This window comes from Caenorhabditis elegans, chromosome I, assembly GCF_000002985.6.
Source record: "Caenorhabditis elegans chromosome I".
NCBI classification, from domain to species: Eukaryota; Metazoa; Nematoda; class Chromadorea; order Rhabditida; family Rhabditidae; genus Caenorhabditis; species Caenorhabditis elegans.
The window spans coordinates 7,581,712-7,602,303 of NC_003279.8; the positions used below are offsets into that span (position 1 = coordinate 7,581,712).

At 35.2% G+C, this 20,592-nt stretch overlaps 7 protein-coding genes across 11 annotated transcripts; 6 read left to right on the plus strand and 1 right to left on the minus strand.

Annotated features, from left to right (window-relative positions):
* The first annotated feature begins 394 nt into the window (after nt 1-394).
* mce-1 (Methylmalonyl-CoA epimerase, mitochondrial) lies at nt 395-1,622 on the plus strand. Its single transcript, NM_059719.6, has 3 exons — nt 395-472; nt 547-672; nt 1,016-1,622. Exons 1-3 carry the CDS (start codon nt 410-412, stop codon nt 1,313-1,315), a joined length of 489 nt encoding a protein of 162 aa, NP_492120.1. The 5' UTR covers nt 395-409; the 3' UTR covers nt 1,316-1,622.
* A 476-nt stretch (nt 1,623-2,098) lies between these two features.
* D2030.12 (DUF4129 domain-containing protein) lies at nt 2,099-3,629 on the plus strand. Its single transcript, NM_001025904.2, has 5 exons — nt 2,099-2,145; nt 2,179-2,401; nt 3,095-3,276; nt 3,321-3,464; nt 3,510-3,629. The coding sequence occupies exons 2-5, from the start codon at nt 2,293-2,295 to the stop codon at nt 3,585-3,587; spliced, it is 513 nt and encodes a 170-aa protein (NP_001021075.1). The 5' UTR covers nt 2,099-2,145; nt 2,179-2,292; the 3' UTR covers nt 3,588-3,629.
* prg-1 (Piwi-like protein 1) lies at nt 3,618-6,656 on the minus strand. Its single transcript, NM_059720.7, has 9 exons — nt 6,297-6,656; nt 5,933-6,247; nt 5,642-5,884; nt 5,156-5,597; nt 4,745-5,109; nt 4,523-4,697; nt 4,237-4,474; nt 4,004-4,190; nt 3,618-3,958 (listed from the first exon to the last, which is right to left on the minus strand). The coding sequence occupies exons 1-9, from the start codon at nt 6,648-6,650 to the stop codon at nt 3,803-3,805; spliced, it is 2,475 nt and encodes an 824-aa protein (NP_492121.1). The 5' UTR covers nt 6,651-6,656; the 3' UTR covers nt 3,618-3,802.
* A 305-nt stretch (nt 6,657-6,961) lies between these two features.
* On the plus strand, nt 6,962-8,854 carry D2030.7 (C2H2-type domain-containing protein). Its single transcript, NM_059721.7, has 9 exons — nt 6,962-7,103; nt 7,156-7,221; nt 7,272-7,442; nt 7,488-7,754; nt 7,798-8,107; nt 8,203-8,347; nt 8,392-8,514; nt 8,560-8,653; nt 8,725-8,854. Exons 1-9 carry the CDS (start codon nt 7,011-7,013, stop codon nt 8,740-8,742), a joined length of 1,287 nt encoding a protein of 428 aa, NP_492122.2. The 5' UTR covers nt 6,962-7,010; the 3' UTR covers nt 8,743-8,854.
* Nucleotides 8,855-8,950: 96 nt separating this feature from the next.
* D2030.11 (Centromere/kinetochore protein zw10 homolog) lies at nt 8,951-9,493 on the plus strand. Its single transcript, NM_001392581.1, has 3 exons — nt 8,951-9,106; nt 9,160-9,321; nt 9,365-9,493. Exons 1-3 carry the CDS (start codon nt 8,957-8,959, stop codon nt 9,461-9,463), a joined length of 411 nt encoding a protein of 136 aa, NP_001379305.1. The 5' UTR covers nt 8,951-8,956; the 3' UTR covers nt 9,464-9,493.
* Nucleotides 9,494-9,576: 83 nt separating this feature from the next.
* On the plus strand, nt 9,577-13,661 carry D2030.8 (PC-esterase domain-containing protein 1B). Its single transcript, NM_059722.7, has 10 exons — nt 9,577-9,673; nt 9,721-9,827; nt 10,041-10,150; nt 10,198-10,536; nt 11,161-11,363; nt 11,423-11,554; nt 11,600-11,678; nt 11,973-12,209; nt 12,703-12,864; nt 12,911-13,661. The coding sequence occupies exons 1-10, from the start codon at nt 9,588-9,590 to the stop codon at nt 12,989-12,991; spliced, it is 1,536 nt and encodes a 511-aa protein (NP_492123.2). The 5' UTR covers nt 9,577-9,587; the 3' UTR covers nt 12,992-13,661.
* A 1,132-nt stretch (nt 13,662-14,793) lies between these two features.
* Nucleotides 14,794-20,510, plus strand: wdr-23 (DDB1- and CUL4-associated factor 11 homolog; the record flags this gene model as incomplete). 5 transcript variants are annotated; one of them, NM_001263616.4, is made up of 10 exons in its annotated part: nt 14,794-14,899; nt 14,959-15,035; nt 16,585-16,725; nt 17,111-17,360; nt 17,410-17,656; nt 17,715-17,925; nt 18,443-18,622; nt 18,724-18,910; nt 19,570-19,676; nt 19,986-20,497. In NM_001263616.4, 10 exons carry the CDS (start codon nt 14,815-14,817, stop codon nt 20,190-20,192), a joined length of 1,692 nt encoding a protein of 563 aa, NP_001250545.1. The 5 variants fall into 5 exon arrangements, with proteins under 5 accessions (NP_001250545.1, NP_492124.1, NP_492125.1 ...); NM_059723.7 differs by having other exon boundaries at nt 14,796-14,899; nt 18,700-18,910; nt 19,986-20,510; NM_059724.4 differs by lacking the exons at nt 14,794-14,899; nt 14,959-15,035 and adding an exon at nt 15,303-15,501 and having other exon boundaries at nt 18,700-18,910; nt 19,986-20,496.
* Between the last annotated feature and the right edge of the window lie 82 nt (nt 20,511-20,592).

A 20,592-nucleotide genomic window follows, 5' to 3' on the forward strand; every position in this document is an offset into this window, starting at 1 on the left:
ATGCTTAGGGCAGCGAATGCTTTGCTGATAAGAAGTGAACAATTTATATTTTAATAATTTAACATATTTTTCCGGAAAATATTCTTCTAAAACGTTAAAAACAAAGTAAAGCTGAAAATTGGCACAAAAATTGCCCGAAATAAAATAAGATAAACAACAAGCACTTGTGTAATATCGGAGTGTCGTTGTAATCAAAGTGAGTGCGTGCAAAAAGCAAGTTTACAGCGGGTTCATTGACCGAATTTTCAATGTCAAAAACATTTTCTTATCTAAACTTTTGTTTGTTTCTGTTACTTTTCATTTTCTCACAGATGTTTCAATCATTTAAACGCTTATTACTTAGCATTTTTCGAGTTTTATAAATTTTATTAAAGTACAGTAACCATGTTTATAGATTCTTCTTTTGAAAATGGCATCCTTCCGTTCTACACTCGCCCTTGTCAATTCTGCTAAGCTTTCGCTGTCCACAAGAGTAGGTTTTTCTATTTTTTCTGATGAAAACTATTAGATAATCGCTTTTTTACTTTAAAAATTTTGACTTTTCAGACCATGGCTTCCCATCCATTGGCAGGACTTCTCGGAAAGTTGAACCACGTCGCCATTGCCACACCAGATCTCAAGAAATCATCGGAATTCTACAAGGGCCTCGGAGCAAAAGTTAGCGAGGCTGTGGTTAGTCTTTAATTTTTGTTTCTTCCTAATGTCAATAAAAATTTAGAGCAAAAATATGTAGAAAATATTTTTGTTAAATTCTTTGTAGCATAAATCAAAATAAAAATTGAATAGCCTAAAATTTTGAAATAGCATAACAAAAAACGAAAAATTTTGGAAAAACCCCTACAACTGAAAAATGAAATAAAATGCGAATGAAGCGAATTTTGTGTACTACAGTAAACTTACTTGAAAAATATTTATTTAATTACAAGTTTTTTCATAAAAATGATAAAAATCCGCAAATAAAAAATAAAATGTCTCATCTAGTTTATATTAAAATTTTTGAATTGAATAATTACAGCCACAACCAGAACATGGAGTCTACACTGTCTTCGTTGAGCTTCCAAACTCAAAAATCGAGCTTCTTCATCCATTCGGCGAGAAATCTCCAATTCAAGCTTTTTTGAATAAGAATAAGGACGGTGGAATGCATCATATTTGTATTGAAGTTCGTGATATTCATGAAGCTGTTTCTGCTGTTAAAACAAAAGGAATTCGTACTTTGGGTGAGAAACCAAAAATTGGAGCTCATGGAAAAGAAGTAATGTTCTTGCATCCAAAGGATTGTGGAGGTGTACTTATTGAACTCGAGCAGGAATAATTTGATTCTTTGTTCCCAAAATCTAGCAATCATATTATCTGTTTGACAAAGTTTTGATCTTCACTTTTTTGTGAGAAACTTCACAAATTTTAAATTTCGCAAAAGTTCTCTCAAAATTTTTTATTGGCAGCCTATAACTTTTGAAAAATCGATAATATGATATAAATTACAAAAAAAAAAACTATAAACCTTTCTTTTAGCACCCAGTATTTTGCATAGAGATTAATTTTTGATACGTTTTAATCTGTTCACATGTTTTATTGTTTCTTGTGCCATAATAATTGCCTACAACTTCAATAAATTGTTTCATTAAATTTTCAAAATATAAATTCGTTTACATGTTTTCAAAAATATAATTTGAATTTTAAAGCGAAAAACTACGAAAAAACATATCAGAAAAGAATGTAAAATTTATGGGTAATATGAAAAAAACCTATTTTCAGAAAAGTTACAGTGGATTAGGATTTGGAAAAAAAAGAAGAAAATCAAAACTGTATGAACTACACTCTTAGAAATTTCAGACTTAAGCGAAGAATGTCAATAATCAGAAATCAAAAACAAAATTACATCTATGACATAATCAGTATAAGATGGTCCCTGAGCCGTCAATCCTGAAATTCTAGTGGATATACTACGCACCTATTTGAAAGAGGGAAATTCTTTTTTAGAAAAATATTTTTCCAAATAAGACGAAAAGAATTTCAATCCAAAGATGTCCAAAGTGTTTGCGAAAAAGCTCGGTAAACATCGTTTCACAGTTTTATTCAGTTATTCAACATCGTTCAGTCTCTTTTCCTCTCCCTCGTTTCCAATTAGAAAACGACCTTTTTCGGTTCTTCAATCGATGCGCGCGAATTGTTCGTATACCTTCGATCACCACCACAAGTTGAAAACAAGTTGTTGTCGTCAATTCTGGTGATTCATCATCATCCTCTGCCAAACATATTCCTCATTTCAACAATTTAAAAGATTATCTAATGTTGAACAATCTTGGTACTCGATTATTCAAATCAGTTACTGATAAAGCTGGCGATCTTGGAGATAAATTTGAAGAAGAATTCACACGACTTTCATTTAATATCACAAGTTAGTTCAAAATATAAACGAACAGGAGATCGTAGATCAATGTTCTTTTCTAAATCTGGTTTGAATATAATGCATGGAAAAGAACGTTCGAAATTGAGTGATCTCGTCGAAAGTTTTGGATTTTTCAATGTTTCTGATAATCGAAAATATCGTAAATTGAAAATGACATGCACAGAAAAAACTAGGAAACTCTAGAACAAAAATGACGAATTTGATGATTTAAAACAATTTTATATTTTCAAAAGAAACTTAATTTTAATCATAAAAATTAACATTATAATGAGTTAAAAACAACCGAAAAATCGATACTCCTGTTCATGATGACGTCATTTTAAATTGATTACTACAATTGTGTAGACCTTTAAAAATGTGATTTTTCGCCATTTCTACAAGAAATTCCTTACGCACATGGGCCACAATGACCACGTGTTACTGTAACTCGTGCCATTTTATGGAGCATTTATTTGTATTATTATTTACAAATCAAATTAAGAATTGGTGCAAACATTCTTCAAACAAGAATATTACGTATGCAATAGCGTTGAATCGAGACAAGTTACAGTAACCCATTGCGAGCGTGGCGAGACCAATGTGCTTGAGATGAATTCTCATTTTTAGGCGCCTACCTAATATAAGATTTATTTAAAGTCATAACTTTTATCATTTACTCATGAAATTTCCGAAAAATTTCAGCCGAAGTCGACTCAATTGTAACAGAAGCCATCTCACTATCATCATATATTAAAGTTGTTCTTGTTATATTATCAATTTTACTTATACTTCTCATCATTCGGCTCAGTGCATTTGGAATACGATGTCTTGTATTCAAGGCTCGTGATTGGATTCACTCAATTGAAAATAAACCTTCACCTCAGGTTAGACCATGTTTGAAGACGATAAAATCAACGTTGTGCTTCAGGTAATTCTCTTGATGCCAACTGAAGATGGTAAATACAGAAAGAGTTCAAAAGTTTATACTGATGAACAGACAAGACAGATTCTAGATAAACTCAGAGAAGATTCTATTGAATTATTCAGCGAGTCTGTGAGAGCCTCAAGCATGGTAAATTACCCTCTTCACAAAAGCTAATGAAAATGTTATCTTCAGGAGACACGGAGAAATCGACCACCAAAATTATCGGAGAGATCATTTAAGAATTGGAAAGTTCCCGAAGAAGCCGTATAAATGTCCAACTTCCTTACGAAACAAATAAACACATAATTTTTATTTTATTTTACAACATAGTTGCATTCAATCACTATTGAAACACGGGGACAGAACTACTAAAAACGGGGAAAAAACTATTGAAAAAGGGGAATAGTAAGATTTTAAAAATCTTGAACAATGGAATTTTGATTAATAGAACAGATGGTTAAAACGGGAAATCGACAAGATGGGTCTTACAAGAAGAACAGCTTGTCACGAAGACATCCATTGGCATCATCGTGAAGAGATTGGGCTGTCAAGAATGCGAGTTTGTGGGCGTATTGACATGGAGCAGGAACACGAACTGTTCCCTGCCAGTTGTAGTAGAGGTGGCACAACTTGAATGCAAGCTGAAACATTTAATTCAAAAACAAAGACCACTTGAACAGGTTCACCTGTTGATGCTTGTCTGGCCCAAGATCAGTATCATCGTGAATGATATTGTAGGATACAGGTGTTACAGTTCCCTGGTTGACGAACTGTGGAACCAAGTAGAAGTCCATTCTCTCCGGACGAGTGACAGTTGTGTCAACAACGGTACCCGGTTGAGGATTGATAGCATTATCAAGCGACGATCCCTGCCTGAAAATTTATTCATTGTGACGACATAGGAAAATTGAATTCTTACTTGAGAATACGCATGTTCACGCGTTTCGTGACAATGATAAATGCGAGTTTGATCTTTTCCTGAACCTTGTTGCTCAGTTCCGCAGCTTTGTCGGTCACAGCGTCACACGCGTCTCGAACCAGTTTGACTTCGGTGTTCTTGATATACGGAATCTGTCCGTCGCCAGCACCATCTCTGTAGAGGATCAAGCGGCTCGGCAGAGTTTGGTCGTTGCTATCGTAATACTGCTTCAAGGCTTCTGAAAATTTATATTGAGCCATTTATTCTCTACGGTCATCTATCTTACTTCGAACAAAGTGGGTCAAATTATTTCCGAGTTGAGTTGGATTCTCATGAGGTCTTGTTTGAGAATAGAACTGTGTGAAGTCGTTGGAAGTTGTGGACACGCAAGCACCGACAGTTTTTCCTTTCAATGTCGAGTCGTGGTACAGATCGTAGCCGACGATCATTGTGTTTTTAAGCTGGAAATTCGATCTTTTTTATAAAACAAATGTTGAACTAAACTAACCGGAATGTTCACCTTCCAAAGAGCTCCACCAGTCTTGCAGATCATTTGCAGTACTATCTTCAGAACAATTGAACCCAAGTTTTTGTTCTCTCCTCCGTCCTTGGACTTTCCGGCCAGCGTACGCAAGTTCACGCATTGGTTGGGAATGGGGCACTCGACACATAGGAACTTTTTGAGACTGTCGTATCTCGTTTTGTTGTCGTCAGCGAGCATTACGACGAGCATGTGAATGTCCTCCCCATCAACTTGCTTGATCGCACCTTTCACTCCTTCCAAGTAGTCGTTTGGCGAGATTCCACGAATAGGGACACACATCGGCTCTCCCAGCTGCACTTGAAGTATTTTACCAAGACGACGAGCCTCCTCTGGAAAAATGGAGTTCGGCAATTAAACAAACGAGGGAAAACTTACCAATGAACTTCTGCGACAGCAGCCCCGAATTTCCCGATCCAGGCCCGATAACAATCCAGTTCGTCATGTTGGAACCACGGTAAATACCGCATTCCTTCACGCCACGTGCCCACTCTGCTTGCTTTCCTTCGTATGTTTTCTTTCCTTGGAGAGGTTCTGATTTCAGCACTCTAGCTTGAACATTTGCAAGGTCTTGTCCGAGAGAAATGCCCCAGTATTTGAAGCACTCCATAACCTTCTCGTTCTTACTCAAATCCACAATCAGTTTTCGGCTCTCAACAAGTCTTTGCTGCGGAGACATGCGAGTGTGCTTTGCGATCTCCTTCATCATCTTGAAGTCCTTTCGCATCTCATCCGTTAGCCCAGTCGGGAAGCACAGTTCGGGAACAATGTAACTGACCTGTGGAGGCTCTCCTGGTTGCTTTGGCTTTCCTTCAGAGATCTAAAACCGAAAATATGCTGAATTCGAGATTAAAATAAACTTACGATGATGGGTTGATCATCAACAGTGATCTCAATGCCATATTGATTCTTGAAGTACTCTTTCAGGGTGATGGATTGCCCATCCTTCACGAATTCACTGAGCGGGCTGATAGAATAATCGAGCCTGGTGTAACGGTGCAACTTGTTGTTGTATCGAGTGATAATAGTGGTACCACCGTACATCTCATTCATTTTCTCTTGAACGCGTTGTGGATTGTTCTGGCACGATCGTAGTTCCTTATGAAACTGAAAAACATGAATTTGTTTTATAAACGATACTCCACCAGAACTTACGAGAATGTACATCGACTCTTCGCGGACCATCTTGAAACGATTTTCAACGCAAAGCATGAAATTTTCCTCATACATGCGGATCGCCGTCTCATAACCAGGCAAGATGCTCATATTGTAATCTGGCACAGCACGAGAATCTCCCCAGTTGAAGTAGTTGCGACCAAGTTGTGTTAGCTGCAACGCATCGAAACTACGACGAATGATCGTATTGAAGATGTTGATGGTTTGAGGATCATCGACGAGGAAACGATTTGTTTGCTTGAATCGGATGCAAATTAACGATCTGTCGATAGGGTGTTGAACCTCAATCATTTGCTGAAATGAAAGTACATATATTAAAACTTCGGAATACAGGAAAACATACATTTTGTTCCCACTCCTCCTTCAGATAGAGAATCATTCCGTCGAAAACAAAATGATGCCCGATTTCATCGGTGACGTTATTATCACGCAGCATCTTTTCCCTGTTAGCCTTCGAATCAACGGTGGGTTCAAACTCGACGTGGTACTGATAGATGCTGTAGTCGCTTTGAGTCATTTCAATCGGGATGAAGTTGGCGAAACATTTTTGCGGTTGGCCAGAGCTTCCAGTTTTCGATTGTCCTTGCTGACGAATGAAAAGATCGGGTTGGATAGTACCCAGATATTTCTGGTCCTTTCCTCCACTGTTGTTCGATCCTGAACCACGGCCTCTCCCGCGACCACTTCCAGATGCCATTATTACCTGAAAAATATTATAGAAAACAATAATTGAAAAAGAAACGAGTTGAAAATCCAGAATCGATCGGTGCGGGAAGTGTGAAAATCAACAAAAGATACGAAAACTTTATCAACTAATTAATTTACAGTTTCAAAACCGACAGATGAGTGCAATAGAAAACATAAAACGCGTTGGCCTAAAAAAAAAACTAATCGCGATGAATCGCACAAACGTGTAGTGTTAAAAGAGTACGGTAGTCGTTGCGAGATATCCCGAGCGCGAAACTCAACGCGCCTTTAAGTTTTCAGCTTTTTCTGTTGTTTTTTCTCGTTCGCGTTTGTCTGCAAGAAACGTATTTTTGAAACTTCGTGTCCTAAAATGAATGTAGATGAAGATTGCTATTTTGCGAGCTTAACTCATGGTCTAAACACCGACTGTCGCCGAGCGAATGCGAAAATGAAAGAAACTCTGGTGAGAAAATATAATAACTTTTTAGGAAACAATTTTTCTTTTTTGTTTTCAGAAAAACTACAATTTCTCAGCTTTTCTTGTTGAGCAAAACTGTTTGCGATGCCCAAATAATGACTGTGTTAGTTTGATTCTCTATACTTTTTCAACCTTCAACTATGTTTCTTGCAGAATCTCTCGTTTGTCCTGATTTTACAGAAGACGGAGTTTTTTCGATTGAAAAGAGATGTTGTATTTGAAGTTCGACCAACAATCGTTGTTCATCGATCATTCAAAGAGCTTGTTTCCGCCGATCGCAAGATCAGACAGGATATTACCGAGAAAAACACCGTTGGAGTTCAGGTATTTACTGTCATGAATTTCGATTTTAAGGTTTCTCAATTGCAGGCTTCCGTTGAAACGGTAAACAAATTTGTCGACGCTTGCCCTTCTATCTGTAATATTCAATCTCAGACTGATATCATGGCCGAAAAGATGCATATCGGAATTCAAACCGAAGAAGTCAAATTCGTTAGTGAAATTTCCGCTCTGGGAATAACAGAAGTAGAATGCCAAAATGTTTTTCCTACTTCTTTTATCAAGACTGAACCAGTATCAACATCTCCAGTTCGAACCATGGAAGTTCAGCAAGACAACGATGATGACGATGTGATGGTGAGTATTGATCAACGATAAAATTTAACTTTGAAATGTTCAGTTCATTGAGATTCGCCCACGAATTCATGAATTTCCTTCAACGAGAGAAATAAAGCAGGAAGAGAATACTACAGAAGACACAGTCCACTTAGAAAAGGTGATTCCAGAGGATTCTGTTCGTGACGTAAAAGATGAACCAATCAGTGAGCCTGTGGAGCAGGAAACATCTTCTTCGTCTATCAGCAAAGAACTTGGTGACTCTGGCAGCTCGAAGTTCTCTGATGTTGCTGACAATCATACTGCATCCCTTAATCTTTCAATGTTATCTCAACGTTCAACAGTGACTTCATCATCAATTTCCCAGTCTATTCGTAAGTTAAAATGATTAAATTATGTTCAAACTAGCATTGAGCATTCAAAGATTTTTAGCATTGAGCATTCAAAGATTAAAAAACACATTTTTCAGCAACTCCACGTGGAAGGGATACCCCAAGTGCCGCGAAGAGAGCCAAATTTTCCGACGTTGAAATGTGCCGAATTTGTTGGGACGTAACATTCTTCACTACACTTGAAGAATATTGCAATCACGTTCAAGATCGTCACTGCTCTGTGTAAGTCCAAAGAATATTTCAGCTTCAAAAATAGTTTTTTATAGCGCACGCTTCAAATGCAGCTCTTGCGAGAGAAAATTTTGGGACATTCGCTCAGGAACTCAACACTTGAAGGCTCATAATGAAGACGGAGCAGGGAATTCCATTAGTCATATTCTTCCAGAAATGTGAGTTTTCAAAATATCTTTTCTCCCTTTTATGGCTATTTTCAGTTCCGAAGAACATCTCTCCAAATTTATCAATGTTGCGAATCAGTGTTACCCGGAAACATTTCGTAATACTCAATCTGAAAAGATTTTGGACATCGTAAGTCGGGCATCATTTTGTTTTCGACGGAATGATGCGATTTATTTTTAAAAAAATATATTCACTTTCAGATAAATGCTCTTCCATGAAACACGCAATCATATTTTGAACGCCTCCTCACTTTTCAAATCAATTTTACATAAAACTGAACACTTTTTGTAAACTAATAGTTTTTCCATTTTTATTAAAGTAGATTTCGCCAGTTATTGCAAACATTTTTACATTATGAGATAATGCGCTCTATCGCACTTTCTATCTTCTGCCTTCCGTTTTTATTTGAAAAAAAAGTTTTACCAGCTGAAGATGCTCCACGAATTCGTTGAAATGGTACAGGATATTCATAAAATCGATTCAGAAATTAAAGAATTGAAATCGGCAGAGAAAGCAGTTCAAAGATGTGAGAAGATGGGTTTGAAAGTATCACACAATGAAGAGTTTCACGAAAAATTAAGCGTAAGTTGCTTTTAAAAAGATTGAAAGTCCGAATTATAGTTTTCGCATTTCAGGTAAAAATGGACGAAGCGGTTCAACGAAAAATGTCAAAATTGGATGAAAAATCTGAGCAGCTGGACAAAATCTTCCGGTGTTTGATGAGCATGAGTTCAGAAGCTCCCACATCACAAAACTTCGAAGAAGACTCAGAATTGGTGTCTCAGCATTTGTCAGCGGTATTCAAAACTAAAATTACATACAGAATAATAAATATTTCAGCTAAAAGCGTTTCTAAGATCTGATCGAAGTACAAGTTGTCCAGTGCTCACACTTCCAGTGGAACAAGCCGTTCGGAGATTACTCAACAATCCAATTTAGTCGTATTAATTTAATGAAATTATTCTTAATTATCGATTTTGTTTCTGGTTTATTCTTTTTGTTTATATCAGTTATTATTTTTATTTATTCTGGAATTTCAAAAACATTTTCAGAAATTTTTCAGATGAATGTTCCCAGCTATGAAATGTGTAGGGATCTTAACTATAGGAAAGAAAGAGGAAAATATGGTGATGACTTTCGATTCATGTTGTGAGTTTTCATACACGGATTTCTCAAATTTAAGATTAAATTTACAGGCGTTCTGAGTTTCGAAACTCGCTTTGTCATCAATACTTTCCATACAATCGACAAACTGCACGAGCTCTTCTCAAAGATAAACATGTGATGTTTATCGGAGATTCACGTATGTTGCTTTAATTTCAGAATCATCGGAATTTAATTTTGAAGTATCAAATAGAAATTGGCTTGAGCTCATCATCTTTATTACGGAATTTCAAGACATTTTTGGCATTAAACAATAAATGAAGGAAACAAGTAAAATTTGCATCCCTCATCGATGAGCTCATCGTTATGATTTCAATTTCATGTTCAAACATGTTCAACTAATACTTTTCAGTAATCAGAGCAATGTACAAGGATATGGTTTCCCTTATTACGAGTGGAGACATTTGCACTGTCAATCAATTGCGTGTTAGCAGTGAAGATACGTTTTTGGGTGATAGACATGTAAATGAGAAACTTCAAATTAATGTTTTAATTTTTATTTTATTCAGATTGATTTTCTCAAGCTCGAAGCGAACAGAGTTTTCCGGCAAGCACGAGAATTCAGTTCAAATCGTCAACTTATTCAATATTATTTTACGAATCGAGCAATGAGAGAGGATCTCGAAAAAACATGTATGATGATCGAAGCAACTGATGAAAGACCAGATGTTGTTGTAATCAATTCGGCAATTTGGGATGTTTCCCGTTTTCCAGGAAGATTTACTCAATCTTGGCATTCAAGAGATATGGATGATCTTCTAGAAGAGATTAATGTTGTCGATGAGTATTTTAATCGAATCGCTATGTTTTGTCGCAGAATGAGGGTTCTTCTGCCTCCATCGTCTACGGTAAGATTACAAATTTTTTGAACTTCAGAAATCACTGAATAATTGTTATTTTCATTACTCAATCCACTAAAGGTGGAGTAGAGTCATTTTTAATTTTTTTATAACTGTAAAAAAGTTATATATGTTTTAAATTGTTTTTTTTAACTTGCAATAATTTTTATTTCCGAATTTCTCCCTAATAATTAGCATAAATTTGACATATTTACGTTTTCCGGCTGAGTTTTTTTTCTTGACTTTTTCTTTAATATTTTAAGTAAAAAATTCTTGTTTTTAAATTTTAAAGGCAGTTTTCCGTATTTAAAACTTGAAAACCCAAAAGAACTTTGTCGGAAAATCTATAATTAAACATGAATTTAAAATTTTATAGCTTCAAATTGACAATCGATGTTATGCATCAATTTTTTTTTAATTGTTGAAAAAAACACTCAGTATACTGAGTGTTTTTTTGTAGGAAAACGCTCTCATAAAATTTTTCTGCAAAATTGGAATCATTAAAAATTTATGAAAATTTAATAAATTTCTTACGGTTATATTTGGCCATTACGACCATTTTTATTAATTTAAAGCAAAATTTAAAAAATTCCGAAGATAAGCATTTTTCTAAATTTAATTTATTTATTTGAGGTCATCTGGGTGCTCATGCCTCCACCAGGAACTCCCGAAACAACCAATGGATTTATTGCTCTCAATCAATTGACATTCAATGAAATTAGAGTTAGACTATTGGAAGCCAACGCTCGAGCTGCTCAAATTGTCCGAGAAGCTGGATTTGATGTACTCGATTTGTCTTTTCACTTCAGGCTATCCAATTTTCAAGCTTTCCGAATGTTTGTTTTTTTTTTAAATTATACTTCTGGGAAATATTTCTAAATGTCAATATTTTTAGTAAAGATGGTGTACATTTCAATACAATTGCCACTCGTTTCATGAATCAACTTCTTCTTGGACATCTCACAACTGCATGGCATTTAACTGATTTAGTAAATAGAAAGTGGCCGTTGACTACAAAGAATCAAACGTAAGGTTTTTGTGTTTTTGAATATTTATTTAATGTTTGTTTCAGAAATATTGAACTCCTGCATTGTGCAACCGAGTTCCTCGAAAAATGTGATAATGGAAAGCACAATAACGAAATTTTACATGTAAGTAAACATTGAATTTTTAATTTTTTATAGAGACATTGTATCAATTTTTAAAAATTATTTACCAGATACTATTTGTTTTTTTTTACTTCGAATTAAAAATAATGTTTGTAATTTTAAAAAATTAAATTTTCCATTGGCACTCATCAAAAACGTTGAAATGCTATGTAGCACAATAGGGGTGCGAAACAATTCCAAAATTAGTTTATTCTCATAAGGAATTATCGTATAAAATATTTTTAAAAAAACAAGTGGGATTTAAATGTATTGCAATGAAATTGTGATTTCTTTCAGCAAAATCTACGTGCCATGTCTCTTGATCAATGCGAAATCACTTCATCTCCGGGTACAAGTGAGAATCCGAATAATTTGGAATCATTGGATCACTTGCTAAGAGTTTTACTCTTTTTCGGAAAATTTTACGAGCGAAGTCAACAAGATGCGAGTGTTCACGAAAGAGCGTTTGCCGGATCTCTTCCTTACGAGTTGTCCAGATTCTCACATAAGGATTTAGAAAACATTTCTGTTATGGTATATTGAATTTTTATTGAAGCTTACTTATTTAGATAAACGCACGGATTTATTCAGATGGGTCTCGACGCGCAGAGTATTTTTTTTGAGTTTTTGCGACAGCCTCATATATTTTCATCGAATTTTTCCATAAAATTTTTAGCGAAGTTTGTCATTTTCTGTTTAGTTTTCAAATTACAGTTTCAAGAAACTATCATAAACTTTTCTGTGCCCATTTGAATAAATTCGTGAAAATTTCCGGAAATTGGAAAAATAAAATAAAAAAATTTCAAAAATTATCCATATTTTTGATCAAATTTTTTATTTTCATGTTTATGCTGATGAAAAAAAAACATTACCAAAAATTTAAAATTTTGTTCGAAATATTAAAAGACCGAAAATCGAACAATTTTCGATATCTCAGAATGCGTAAATAGAAAACCGATCGGCACCCTTGATTAGAATACGGGCACAAGATGCTTTAACTTCATTACATGAAATTGGAATTTTTCAGATCAAAAATGCTTGTGAAAACTGGAAAGGTAGAACAGTGGGTCTGCGAGTAGCCACAAGCCAGAAGCGAATCCATGAAGGTGTAAAAAAACCAGCACTTCTACCAAATCCTCATAATGGACCAACTCCGGGTCATTTTATAAATGGCAATAATCCTTATAGAGTTCGTATGATGCATATTTTAAATTCTGAATTCATTCTAATTTCAGATCGCCGACGCCAGTCCACCTTCGTCAAGTCAGTATCGAAAACGACGTCGCTTCTCCGGATCTCGTCACGAATATCGTTAATCTATGTGTACAATGTGTTCCCAACGGGTGTTAAACAGTTACATGTAATATGTCTCAGGCTTTTTACTCCGAAATTTTATTTCCCAACATTTTACAAACCATTATTTGGTGTAAAATTTTATTTAATTGTTTTCAAATTCTTAAAAATTACTAGTTCCCGTTCAAACTGAACAAGAGATAATAGTAATTTTAATTATTCATTAATGAACTCACAATTTGTCAGTTTCTTTAAAAACTCAATTGTGAAGAATGATTTTTCCTCGTAAATTCGAAAAAAATACTTGGAACTGCTCAAATCTTAAAAAATATTTGAAACACAATTTTTCTAACTTTCTATTTTTAATTTAACATGTCTTCTAAAAGGCTCACAGGCTTATTCAGATGAGTCTCGGTGCACAAAAATGTATTGTAGTTTTGTGCCTGCTTCCTCGGATCTTTTCCATGTAAAAGATAAAATAAAAACGAGGAAACTTTCATTAAAAATGCCAGGAAAATAAACGAAGCTGCCGCAAAAATTAAAAAAAAAAGAATACCATAAATTATAATGCGTGCCGAGACCCATTTGAATAAATGCATGCGCCTTTCAGATCGCATGTCAAAATCTTATAAACGTACGATAACAACTTTTAAATTGTGCTAAACTTTCCTTAAAAATATAAATTTTCCGAAAAAAAAGAAAATTATACAGAAGAAAGTTATAGCTAATAGATGAAATCAATTAATGAACCTTCTTAACTTGATCTCAAAGATCCCTTCCATGGAATAGAACGAAGAAGTCATTCTCATCATCTTCCTTCCAACTTCTCCACCACTCAATGACTACGTCGTACCTCTATACTCTCTTCGTTTCATTCACTATCTTCATTCTCCACATCTGTCTCTCCACACATAACACTTTCGCAGTTAGCCTCCTCGCGGTGAATTGTCATCATTTTTGTCAGCGTGCTGTGCAGAGACTTTGTTTTCTATAGACACAGAGATCGGCTACGCGTTCATCTTTTTTTTTCGCCTGCTGGAATTGTTTGAGTTTCTTGTGAGTGTTTGTGTGTCTCTCTAATATCATCATGTGTTTTATCGAATATTGATTTTTCGTTTCAATTCTTTCGGAGAACGAGTGAAAGACGCGTGAATTGTTTCGCTTTCTGCGTCTACACCGAGCCGGATGGGAAGCCCTGAGGTTCCCGTAAGGGTCAAAACGAACATTTATTCAATTAAATGATGATATTTAATATAGAATCAGTGCCTATTCATGTGAAAGTAGTTTGAGATTTCCAATCTTTTTATCTAATAACATTGTTTGTTAATTATGCAACTTCACAAAAGTCACGTTATCAGATGATCACGTGTTTTAGTGATGCATAAAGCAAAAAAAGAATTTATTGAATAGTTTTCTGAGCAGTTCGTTTAAAATTACTCTTATAATTAAGAATTTTCAAAATGGTTGTTTTCACTTTCTCAGTGGGCGGAGCCTACTTAAGAGGCAAAGGCATCTAATTCTTGTGGAAATTTTCGCAGTATCAATAAGAAAAATATACAGTAGATATTATATTTAGAGACTTGAATTTCCTGCTCTACCAATTTCTTGTTTACCACTTTCTCCTGCCTCTTTCTGATTTCCTGCTTAGTCGGTGCTTCCCAGTAGTCAGCCATATCAACCCTATCATTCAAGTCTCCCTTATTAATTGTCATCAATTTCCCTCTTTACTCGTGTTTTGATGACAATCCCTCACTCATTCACATTCAACCGTCTGTAGTTTTGTGTGTGCTGACAAAATCTGAAAAAAAACTTGTTCTCTCGCTACAGTGCTTCGCCCTATGCTCGAATGGGCAACTGGATAACGTCGACGTTCCTCCGATTTGATCTTTTTCAACGTCATCAGCCCAACCGATTTCTCGAATATACAAGAGGTAAGCGAGAAGAGGAAGTGAGATGCTAGTCACAAAAACTACAAACCACATGTTTTCAGTCCAACACAGCAACCAAAGTCCGGCGTATTCCGTGCGGACAGCTGCAGAAATCGTGGCTCATCAAAGGATGAAACCGGTAGGTTTACTTGATCCATAGGGATATAATATGAAGTTAAGCGAAATTTAAAATGCTTTTGCAAAATTAACATTTATAAAATGTCTATTCATTGAAAATATAAACTCAAATTAAAAGCAAATTATCCTGAAAATCAATAAATAAAAATGTGTAGCGAACACATAGTATGTTGTGTCGTCATTTGTCATCACAAAACATACAAAAAATCAACTGATTCTTCCGCAAGTGGGTGGAGCCTGACAGCCCGATCGCGCCAATCGAAGAGGCGCAGACGGGCGACCTGTCTTCTCTGATTTCCCTCTTACACTCTCATTCTCTCAATTTTTACCGCGCCTCCCTTCCTTTTAGGCCCAAATTTTGCTACATTTCTCTAAATTAATATTATTTTTGTCTGAAAAAACGAATCTTCATTTCGTATTCAACGTCTATGCCTTACAAAAGACATTCCTCTTCAAATCTGAAAAGGGTAAGCTTTGTTGAGTAAACCAATAAAAAAAATGATGCGGAACTTTGTGTTCACTAGAGTGTAGTAATCGGCGTCAATCGATTGACGAGAAACTGGTTTTTTTTAATCGAGATCGTCTAAATTGTTTTGTTTCTTCCTTCGTTTCCTTTGAACTTTTGATCTTTGGATATGACCAAGATTTATCAGGAATTGATAAGAGTGGATTCTATTTGAAAAGTATGTAGTTTCATTGTTTGAGTTGATGATTTTATAATGAATGCAGTATAGTTTTGTTATTTCGAAATTTGATAAAAATTATAAATTAACAGATAAAGACTTCGACTTTCGCTAAAAATTCCATATTTTGCTCTATTTTAGCGGTCTAGCTTTTATCAGAAATAATAAAAGAAAATATATATGAAGCTACAGATAAAATAATCATATACATAGTTCCGTGTTGAAATTGCTCTATAGTCATTTGATTTCTGCAAATTTAAGCATATTTTGTAGGGATGATCATTTGAAGCTTTCTGAAAAAAAAAATGATGACAAACTTCATCTCACTGAACTTTAAGCTCAACATTAAAGATCATTTGAATTGGTTTGTACTATAAGTTCCATTTTTAAAAAGAAGATTTGTCAGAATTTTTGATGACTTTGAGATTTTGGGGGACTTCAACTATAAAAGCCTACAATTAAACTACGAATCATACAATTCCCACCATTTATTCAAGAATTCTGACTACAAACCATGAAGTCTTCTTTTCGTTTTATGCAATTGGTGACCCATGATGACAATTCGCTCCCCCTCGACCTACAGTAACCGCCCGTTGCCTCCCGTGGCTCCACCCTCCTCCTTAACACATTTTCCCGATGTTTAGGAGCATTTTGATGAATTTTTAGAAATTTCATTTCCTTCTTACAAACTAATTCGATTCGTAATTTGAAATTCAAGTAAACTGACTGACGCAACACGGGTCTTCTCTTTCATCACTCAACACGCACATTCATTGGTCACGTGTGAAATACAACAATGCAAAACTAGCAAATGATCTGTTCACTAAATGATATTGTTCGAGTATCTAACCTCATTTTTAATTTCAGAATCACAGCAATGACAGTGACACAGACTTCTCGTCGGACGATGAAGGATGTCCGAAGATGACACCACATGAGGAGCAGCAAATGTTTGAAAGGGAACAACATATTGCATTTAGTGGAAGATGTCATATTGGAGATCCGGAGGTTTGTTTCAATTTCAAAAAAAAAGATTTCAATATTTTATTGAAATTTATATTTTGTAGAAAAAGAGTCGAATTTTACTAAAATCTGAAAATTTTTTGAAAAAAAACCCACAACATCCCTATGTCATCACAATTACCAAATTTCATAGTCAAACAAAATTCAAAAAAAAAAAAAAAAAGAATTACATATATATTCAAATCCACAAGAATCCACATGAGTGCCCTCGAATTCTTCTAGAACCGATATTACGTATTAATCCACATATTGGACTAGATTCGTGCGGCAAGTAGAGAAATCTTCAAATAAAAATCAACCATTTTTCAAAGTCTCAAAGCAAAAAATGACGGATCTTCTGCAATACATCATCAATTTTCTGGATTTACAGAGTTGCACCCAACTTCGTAATGAAATTAATTCTCGTTGTGGTCCACGTCCATCAACATCGAATAATATGGAATTCATCCTCAATCGAGACCTTCAAAAACGTGGAACATCGATCTCAAACCCGCGAACTGTTGCTCGTGTTCTCAATTCACATTTACCAAATCAGAAGCGACGTGTCGATCGAGTAGCGACAAAATCATTCTGCACGCAATATATTCAAAATGGAACGAAAATCGTGGTGGCAAGTCAGGGTGAGATATTTTTGATACGAATTCCCAAAAAAACAATTTAATATTTCAGACGAAAAGATTCGATTCTACCAAAGAAATCCAGACAAGTCGAAATACAGATCAAAATATATGAAATCTGATGAACTTCGTGTTGATCAATGTGGTTGGTCGATTCTTGATACAGCGATTAGTCTAAATGGAGATTTAATTGCTTATGGAACATGGAAAGATGCAGTTTTTGTTGGAAAACTCGACTTTACGGAAAGACAAAATATCACATGGTTTCCAATTGATTTGAATGGAGAACCAGGAAGAGAGTGAGTACATTTCACAGCAAAAAATAATTGTATTAGTACAATAAATTTGATTTTTCAGTCACTGTGCAGTCTTTTGTGTGAAATTTTCGGATAGCAGTGAACAAATCGTGTGTGGTACATCACAGTATTCAATTCACGTATTTGACGTCGAACAACGGCGGCGGATTCGTACAATTGTGAATGCTCACGAGGATGATGTCAATTCGGTGTGCTTTGCGGATCTTGGATCAAATTTGATATATAGTGCAGGAGATGATGGACTTGTAAAGGTATATTTCTTTGAATTGTTTCGAGAAATCTTCAGAAAATCCTAATCTGTGATTTTTTTAATCAAAAGTCATTCTGAAATTACCAAGACTAGAAAGTTTGCTCCAAAAATACTGTACTCGGTCTCGACACGATACTTTTAAATGAAATTCAGAAGCTGTGCGCTTTTAGAGAGTACTGTAATTTCAAACTTTTGTTGCTACGGAATTTTAATCGATTTTTCATAATTTTTCTTTCGATTTGTTACAATTTATGTGTTTTTCAAAGTAATGCACAAATTTTTATCGATGAGACAAATCGATGAAAATCGATGAAAAATCGATGAAAATTCCGCAGCAACGAACATTTTAAGGCAGGTACCGTATCTTTTGCGCGAAATTTTGCATATAAAAATTTATTCAAAGTTTCTCAACATGACATTGCTTGCATGCCATTTTGTCATTAAACCCAGAAATGTGTATAAAGTTCCAATGATGACAAATCCGTATCAAAAAAAAGTTTCTAATTTTTGATTTAAAGGTATGGGACAAACGTGCATGGTCAGATGGAGACGTAGAGCCTGTTGGAGTATTTGCTGGACATCGTGACGGAGTGACACACGTGGATTCTCGACAAGACGAAAGATATTTGTTGAGTAACAGCAAAGATCAAACAATCAAAGTTTGGGATCTTCGAAAGTTTTCGAATATGTCAGGAGTGGTGAGTTGAAAGAAATGTTGAAATTATTTCGATGTAGATACAACAATAGTCTTGTATTGTTTTGTCTCCGTTTATAGGAAGCTACACGTGCGTGCGTTCAGAGTCAACACTGGGACTATCGATGGCAGCCTGCACCACCTGGATTATGTCAACCTGTTGCCGGAGATACGTCTGTTATGACACTACGTGGACATAGTGTTCTGCATACATTGGTTCGAGCGAATTTCTCACCGGAAAGCACTGGACGGCGGTATATTTATACGGGATGCGCCAGAGGCGAAGTTGTTGGTAAGTCACAGGTTACTTTAAAAACTCAGAATTGTCACAAAAAACGAAAAATCGTGGAAGGACTTTAAAAAACGCGATATTCCAACTCTTTCCTATCTTCATTTTTGAATTCACTCCAAAAAGAAATGCCAGTCCAATCAGCGATTTCCACCGCCCATTTTTGAACCAAGCTGAAAATGTTAAATTGGAAGTGTTCTCCATTGTGGCAAATTCAAACAGAAATATTATTACCCAGACGTGAAATTTGCGATTTTTGGACCAAAAATACAGTAGCCCGGTATCACCTTTCTTATGTTAAATACAATCAGATATGCGCCGTTAAAGGTTACTGTAATTCCAAACTTTCGTTGACTTTTCATACTTTTTCTCACGAAATTAAAAATTGCTTCTATTATTTCTTAATTGAATTGTTTTTTTATCGAAAAGCTCGACGAAAATTCGCGTCTTGGTAATAGAAACAATTAGAAAATTGCAATTATTAGAGTAGTTTCTCTTTCGTTTTTTTTGTACCATTTCAGCGAATCAGAATATTTTCGACTAATTAAAATAAATTTTCCGATTGATAGTACCCCACTTTTGAAACTGTTATTTATTTTTTTGTAGCAAACCAAATTGATCAAAAAATTTAAAGTTTAAGTATAAAATTCAATGTTTTTCAGTATACGACATAATGAGTGGTACAGTGAGCCGCCGCCTGAAAGGTCATACAGCTGTGGTTAGAGAATGTGATTGGCATCCAACAGAGAACGAGATTGTTAGTAGTGCGGTAAGTTTTTGATCTGTGTTTTGCTTTTGTTGTGGATCACAAAGATCACTACGACCGCATGTTTTCCCCATTTCTTATTTGTCATCATTTTTGCATTGGCGGGCGTTGGTCTCGTTGTTTTCGCCTGAAAAAGCAGGATTCTGATTTATAATTGGACTGACATTTAGTAGTGGGGCTCAGGGAAGAAACCATAATTAGTATTTTCGAATTGTGTAATCTTCAAAATATATACCTTAGCCTTACATGAAAGACTAATTACTTTAAGTTGATTACAATTTGTCCCCTTATCTAATTAATTCAATTTTTCAGTGGGACGGAGTGACAACAGTCTGGACATGGGATGAACGTCAGGAAGGAGTCATTGCACCATACGATCATCCCAATATTTCTCAGTTTGGCGACGAAGATTCGTGTGATGAGCTCTTCCAACCTGTCAAAAAACAATGCCGTCGTCAACGAAAAACCATGTCTTCACGTGGACATCCGTGCTCATCGAGCAGCATCTCTCAAAATTAAGACTTGTATTTACTCTGAGAACTTGTAAAATTTGATTTATTTGAAACTAGGTTTCTTTTTTCTATTACTTGTTTCATCCCATCCATTTTTGTTCTCAAGCCTTTCTTTTATTTTACCTTTCCCCATCCATTTCCCCCAAAAGTTACGGTAGGCTTCTCGAAACGACTCGCCATTTCATTGATTCATTTGATACGGAGTTTGTACATAATAATGCGGTTATCTTTTATCCCCAACCAGTCAAATTTCCCAATTTGTTAAGAATATAATTATATATAGATCATAATAAATAATTAAACAACCAAATATTAAAAAAAAATCATACTTTTGCTTTGAGCAACTTGCGTCACACTAAAATCATCATCAAGCAACTTTTAACATTTTTAAAGCATTAGTTTTCCTT

Excerpts from the sequence above, each read along its gene's own strand:
- D2030.7 (NM_059721.7), top strand. The coding sequence starts at position 7,011 with ATGAATGTAGATGAAGATTGCTATTTTGCGAGCTTAACTCATGGTCTA. Across the intron at positions 7,104-7,155 it reads CGAAAATGAAAGAAACTCTG|AAAAACTACAATTTCTCAGC; the intron begins GTGAGAAAATAT and ends TTTTGTTTTCAG. Across the intron at positions 7,443-7,487 it reads AAAACACCGTTGGAGTTCAG|GCTTCCGTTGAAACGGTAAA; the intron begins GTATTTACTGTC and ends TCTCAATTGCAG.
- D2030.8 (NM_059722.7), top strand. The coding sequence starts at position 9,588 with ATGAATGTTCCCAGCTATGAAATGTGTAGGGATCTTAACTATAGGAAA. Across the intron at positions 9,828-10,040 it reads GATGTTTATCGGAGATTCAC|TAATCAGAGCAATGTACAAG; the intron begins GTATGTTGCTTT and ends AATACTTTTCAG. Across the intron at positions 10,537-11,160 it reads TTCTGCCTCCATCGTCTACG|GTCATCTGGGTGCTCATGCC; the intron begins GTAAGATTACAA and ends TATTTATTTGAG.
- mce-1 (NM_059719.6), top strand. The coding sequence starts at position 410 with ATGGCATCCTTCCGTTCTACACTCGCCCTTGTCAATTCTGCTAAGCTT. Across the intron at positions 473-546 it reads AGCTTTCGCTGTCCACAAGA|ACCATGGCTTCCCATCCATT; the intron begins GTAGGTTTTTCT and ends TTGACTTTTCAG. Across the intron at positions 673-1,015 it reads CAAAAGTTAGCGAGGCTGTG|CCACAACCAGAACATGGAGT; the intron begins GTTAGTCTTTAA and ends GAATAATTACAG.
- D2030.11 (NM_001392581.1), top strand. The coding sequence starts at position 8,957 with ATGCTCCACGAATTCGTTGAAATGGTACAGGATATTCATAAAATCGAT. Across the intron at positions 9,107-9,159 it reads AGTTTCACGAAAAATTAAGC|GTAAAAATGGACGAAGCGGT; the intron begins GTAAGTTGCTTT and ends TTCGCATTTCAG. Across the intron at positions 9,322-9,364 it reads TGTCTCAGCATTTGTCAGCG|CTAAAAGCGTTTCTAAGATC; the intron begins GTATTCAAAACT and ends TAAATATTTCAG.
- D2030.12 (NM_001025904.2), top strand. The coding sequence starts at position 2,293 with ATGTTGAACAATCTTGGTACTCGATTATTCAAATCAGTTACTGATAAA. Across the intron at positions 3,277-3,320 it reads AAAATAAACCTTCACCTCAG|GTAATTCTCTTGATGCCAAC; the intron begins GTTAGACCATGT and ends GTTGTGCTTCAG. Across the intron at positions 3,465-3,509 it reads CTGTGAGAGCCTCAAGCATG|GAGACACGGAGAAATCGACC; the intron begins GTAAATTACCCT and ends TGTTATCTTCAG.
- prg-1 (NM_059720.7), bottom strand. The coding sequence starts at position 6,650 with ATGGCATCTGGAAGTGGTCGCGGGAGAGGCCGTGGTTCAGGATCGAAC. Across the intron at positions 5,110-5,155 it reads GCTGTCGCAGAAGTTCATTG|AGGAGGCTCGTCGTCTTGGT; the intron begins GTAAGTTTTCCC and ends CCATTTTTCCAG. Across the intron at positions 4,475-4,522 it reads TTTGACCCACTTTGTTCGAA|AAGCCTTGAAGCAGTATTAC; the intron begins GTAAGATAGATG and ends ATAAATTTTCAG.